The following is a 6000-nucleotide window of genomic DNA, read 5'->3' on the forward strand; positions in this document are numbered from 1 at the left end:
CTGCAAAGTTAACAGCTTTGCATAGGTTGCTTATTCTTCCTCACTGGAATCCTGCTGATTCAGGCTTCACTCTTTCCGAGCAAAGTTCTCTCTAGTATGGTTTGCCAACACAACATTGAATTAGTCACTAGCCGAGTTCCTTTCTCTCGTGCCATTCGGGTGCCACGTGAGTTTAGTTGCTAGCTGGTGGGTGAGCTTTGTTGTGTACACCACCATCAAAGTGCTCCCCTCTTTTACTACACAGAGTAAAAGAAAGAGTCTAGTTTGCTCCTTTGTGTTTTCCATTAAACCACTCCCTGGCTTCAGTCTGTCTCTGGCCCCACAGACAATCATGTAGTGTGTCGAAGCGGCCCTAGCCCCCCTTCAGTAAAAAGGCTTGAGGGTCCACACTTATTTAGACAACTGGTTGATATGTGTGGACACCTCGGATCAGGCAGCAGAGCACACCACACTCCTGGTGTTGCACCTGCTCATCCTAGGCTTCAGGATAAATTGTGCCAAAAGCTTGCTTACACTGATCCAAAAGATAAACTTTGTCGGTTTGACTCTGGACTTGGCTCAAGCTGCCCCCACCGTGGACAGGCGAGAGGCTTTCTCAAGGTGTTTCACCCAGCCATGACAGTCTCGTACTGAAGTGTATGTATCTGAGGCTACTTGGGTGCATTGCCTCCTGATAGTGATATTCCCGTTTGGCCCCTTTTAATGTGAGATTTCCAGCAATGGGTCATAGCACGCTGCCTGGCAACAGCAGACATGTGTCTATCTCCAGTGTGCCTGACGGCATTTCAGCATTGGAGACACCCCTCCCTCCTGCTGATAGGATGCCCCATAAAGTATTTTTAATTGAATTGAATTGAATTGAAAGTGAGTTGTGTATCGAATGAGACATGAGCTATGCATGCCTCTGAAGTAGGAGGAATGACATTGGAGGAATGAGTTGCAGGCTGAGGGGTGAAACAAGGGTCAGTTCACTGACTATCAAGGGTAACACAACATTAATGGCACTGCCCAAACATCATCAGAACCTTGTGGCAAGAATGGAATGCCCGTTATAACATGCCATGACAGTTAATGACAACCAACAATGTTACTCTTACAACAACAGACACTGCATGACAAAATAGAGAGTTGAACACTTTTATGTTTTCATACATAATAATTAGCATCAATCCATCACAAGCATTTGGCTGGTCGCCCCAGAAAAACAGGCTACATACATCATGGTCAATCTTGAGAAAACATTGCAAGGGCTGGTGTGGTCGCAAGCTTCAGTTCCAGGCCAGCCAAAGAGTAACACACCTGATTCAACAAATCACCTTCAATTGGCTTCCATCAGTAGAATAAGGTGTTTCTCTTTGGTTGGAGCAAAACGCTGCACCTCACCAGGTTGCCCACTGCTGGTTCATTACCAACAGGAGACAGGCAGGATTATTCTGGTGTCAGGACCATTGTGATGACACTATTTTACATTTACCCTGTTTCCAATGGTATTTACCTGGTCTTTAAAGGTATGTGTTGATAGCAATGGATACTGTGTGGTAGCTATACAAATTCAACACTACCTGGTATCAATAGGTGCCTAGTGGTGTGTGTTGTAATGAACGAACAATAAAAAAAAGAAGTCTCTCGAAATACATTGTAATGTAATTACTGTTTCACCATGTACCTTCTCAGTAAATACAGATAAATAGTGGACCATAAAACAAAGTGTCGCCAAAACTGCATAATAGAGGGGTCACACACCTGCTGTTGAGTTGGTCCACAAAGTCCAGGGCAAACAGTTTGATCTGCTCCACAAAGGAGCCATAGGGCTTGGCTCTCAGGGCAACACTCTCTGAAGTGTCCAGAACGATGTATACGTCAACTGGGCAGTCTATGGCAAAATGGGAGGTAAGGACAAGATACAATGATTACAAAGTTAAGATTCCTGGCCAGTGTCACAAAACGCTGCAGGTATTATGCAGCCCTATTGTTCTCATGTTATATTATTCTACAGTACAGTATATGTACATGTTATACTCTATATTTTCGTGGCATTTTTAAGTTATTGGTATAATTACATAATCATACTGTACAGTAACTAATTTTTTTTTTCTGCCATTATCAAGTTAAAAAGTAATTGCATGTACCTGAACTGTAGTACACAGCATCTTTTGAGAAGTATTATGTAATATAATACTATGGTGTAATCTAGTTATTAATTATGAATTATAAGCAAAATCAAAAACATTTTTTTTTTAAGAAACAACCAAAAAAAAAACTATTGTTTGTCATTATTTGTCATTTGTGCAGCTTGATCATAAGATGTTATGAAATCGTAAAATAAGATGTTTAAAAAGCAACCTGTGGACCTGTCTAAATTCTGTAGACAAACTCAAATAGATTATGCATATTAGTTGTTTGTTAAGCAGAATAATGAGGTTGTCTCTCATTCTTCAACCTCCAAGATTGAGCACCAATCATGGGACACTGACGTTTGCATACTGTATGTTACAGTAAATGTGTCAAATTTGCGAAATATGTACATTTATGTTTACAACAAATGTAATAAAATACATACAGATTTTGGCCCAAATATCACTTTTGCCCCATTTGTGCACCAAACCCACGCTATCTCATTCTATCTGTCTGTATCAATACCACTGTTCAAATTGTTTCTATTCATCTATACACCTGTGACAGGGTACACATTTACCATAACATACTGTATACTCTAAAGGTGGCCAAACCAGACACACAACATGCAACTCTCTAGCATCAAATGGCATTCAAATATTGTATTCAATTGTATTGCTTAAAAGCCACAGTGGATATTTTGGACTATTGGTAGGTAGAATGGTTGTGTATGTCTATGTATATTTTATACATATTTTAACATAGAGCAAAAAGGTGAAAACAAAAGTGTTTCTAATGAAAATAACTCAAATAAAATAGAACTCTATTTTAAATCAACTTTAATAATAATATCATGTTTTATCATGTTCCTTGTTTGTACTACCTGCAAAGGCAAAGACAAACATCCAAAAAGTGTGCTGGTCCTGGGGAAAATGCAATCAAGGCTAAAGAAAAAACATACAGTAAATGGTCATTATCCAAAAGTTGTCTGCCTCAATTGTAACATACACTCTCTGAACACTTTATTAGGAACACTATACTAATACTGGGTAGGGCCTCCCTTTGCTCTCAAAACAACCTCAATTCTTCGTGGCATTGAGATGTTGGAAACATTCCTTTGAGATTCTGGTCCATGATGACATGACTGCATCACGCAATTCCTGCAGATTTTTCAGGTGCACTTTCAAGCTGTGAATCTCCCGTTCTACCACATCCCAAAGGTGTTCTATTGGATTCAGATCCGGTGACTGGGAAGGCCACTGAAGAACACTGAACTTGTTGTCACTTATTGTCTTGTCTCACTTATCTTGTACTATGTCACTTATTGTCTTGTCCTTACCTCATTGCACTAGTGCGTATTTGTATTATTTGTATTATTTGTATTTTGTATTCTGCATTGTCAAGGAACCGAGCCCAAGAATTTTACTCCCTGCACTCATGTATGAGACACAAATAAACTTGAAACTTGAAACTTGAAACTTGAAATTAGTTCACATGTATTTTCTTTGTTCATCACCGTTGGCTATTGGAGTGAAACCTTGCATTGTGTGTGCCAATCACTTTTATATTGCATGGGATCTTCAGATCGCAGGTTTAATGTTATGTTTGTTTGTAATGTTATGTATCTCCTCAGCAAATCGATTACTTAATGAATACTCAGTGTGTAAACTCAGTGTGATGATTTCTATCTCTGTTCATTTGAAAGAGGAATACCCATGTGTGCATAGTTAGATTTCGTCTTACAATGACAGCTTCTGTCATGCCGCTGCAAACAGTATTGGTTCCTTGCACTCCGAGCTCACATGAGTCTCGAATATGTGTTCTATACCCGATTGAAACCAGCAATGCCACCGAAAAGCAAGCAATTAGAGGTTTTACCTGTGACATCAGCCTCTGTATCTGGAGAGAACACCACGTACACAATCATTTAATTTAATCAACATTAAATCAATTGTAAACAATGAACTAAGACACATTTTATAGACTATATTATAGCCTATATTACATATGGTAACAGTAGGCCTAAAAATAAGTTTCAGAAGATGCCTTTGGAGTCTGCATTGAAAAATCAATCAGAAACATAAAACATTAAACCTACCAAAATCAACAGTTGAGAACATCATTAAAAGAAAAGAAAGCACTGGTGAGCTCAGAAATCGCAACGGAACTAGCTCAGATGGCTCTATCAGATGGAGTATGAAGATTAACATGAGTTTCAATAAGGAAACATGCTTTTTGGCACCAGCCACTGCATTCTCCACTTGGTCACATGGTATAATTGGCTTCCAAATCTCTCTGCAGGATCTCTTCCATCCAATGCAGTGCTTTGACATATTTGAATAAGACAATTTGTTATTGTGACGGTTTAACAGGCTCAAAAGGTAGGTAACATTAATGTGATTAATGAGGGCCAGTGTCCCCTAATATCTGGATAATATATACCATATTGAGTCCTTTTTTACTTTAAGACTTGAGTAGTGAAGATAATTGTTGACGCTGCCGCTTGTCAATACCTTCAGTGATTGGAACACTGACATCAATGCAGAAAGCACACATGCAACATTTACATTTTTGCTGAAATTAATGATCGTCAGCTATATAATAAAAGAGATGGACATGAGAGAAAGTCTACTAAGTTAAAGGCTAGCTTGATTTCCTACCATGGTCACCATTGTCCTTCCTATTGAGTGAGCAGGCACCATGAGCCAGCGAGACCAACGAGAAAAGCAGAATTGCACAGGCCAGGTTCATTTTGGAGAATTCCTCTGAGGATGCTGAGTAAACTTGGCTTCAGGACAACCTATGACAATATAAAACACTTTATCAGGATCAGATAGTGATTTATGCTATCTCTGTCAATGAGATACACAATAAAAAATGACTGAGTAGAGTGAGGATTTTGAATGGTTAGCACTATTTATGACACTATTTGAACTTGTAATAAACAGGGGGTACTCTTGCTTATTGTAATCAATCTCATAGAAACAAAATGACCATTTCTCTATGCACTTTCTTAGTAAATACTATCTTCTATGTATATTAAATAAGGTGCAACCACAAATGTGTGACATTTTCATCCAAATATCACCCATAGGAGACATTTGCACACTTACATCTAATAACTTTAATTATCTCATTTAAAATAGTCATGTACAGTCCTGCACTTGAATGCTTTCTTCACAGACAATTATGGTCAACAACAGTTTGTGTGAAAAGTAGTATTCAAGATCATAAATGCACAATGGTGAATTTGACAATCTTTACTACAGTATCATCACCAAAACTGTATGTGACATTTCCATGATCGCTGAATCAGCAACCGACATAAACATGTTTCCTTACCACCTTTAAGAACAGTGGTATGGTTCTAAACTGACAAATGATATTGTTCTTAACAGTTAAAAGTCTTGCATGTGGTGATAAACTGAAACAAAGCCACATTTCTTACCTTTCTCTTTTTTGCATATCTTTGAAAATATGGAAAACACCACACGTTTGCTTTCTCCAGCTGAGTTTTCTGCTCCCCCGGTTTGCTGTGTGCAACAGGAGAAGGTAAGGCTCACCTGCAAAGTGCTCCTCCCACTCTCCTTAGCTTCCTCCCCACAAAGTTCACATGTCTTCGCAGGAGCTTCTATGCATTATTGCACAGTTTCTCCATCCTGGATCTGAGGAGACCTCAGGGGTGCACATATTTATACCACAGTGATTGACTGAAGCCAGTGTTGATAAGCCAATACAAAAACCATTCAATCTGATATGGACTGGCCTGCTCTGCCATCCTTCCCTCAGGGTGAAACAGCTAGAGCTGCTGTGTCCGACTAACATGCAGCTACATGCATCCCGCATTCAATTCTGCTCAAAAGGTTTTTCTGCAGCTTTCCACCC

The 6000-nt window shown here is 39.1% G+C and overlaps 1 protein-coding gene across 1 annotated transcript in view; it reads right to left on the reverse strand.

Annotated features, from left to right (window-relative positions):
* Positions 1–5737, reverse strand: part of LOC310810479 (collagen alpha-1(VI) chain-like) — a 42191-nt gene extending 36454 nt beyond the window's left edge. Inside the window, exons 1-3 of the mRNA XM_083678251.1 lie at positions 5564–5737; positions 4776–4915; positions 1744–1873 (exon numbers count right to left, since the gene is read on the reverse strand). Coding sequence (XP_083534377.1) covers positions 1744–1873; positions 4776–4866 — 221 coding nt within the window. The 5' untranslated portion in view covers positions 4867–4915; positions 5564–5737. The remainder of the gene's footprint in view (positions 1–1743; positions 1874–4775; positions 4916–5563) is intronic.
* Between the last annotated feature and the right edge of the window lie 263 nt (positions 5738–6000).

Source organism: Argentina silus (assembly GCF_951799395.1).
Source record: "Argentina silus genome assembly, chromosome: 10".
NCBI classification, from domain to species: domain Eukaryota; kingdom Metazoa; phylum Chordata; class Actinopteri; order Argentiniformes; family Argentinidae; genus Argentina; species Argentina silus.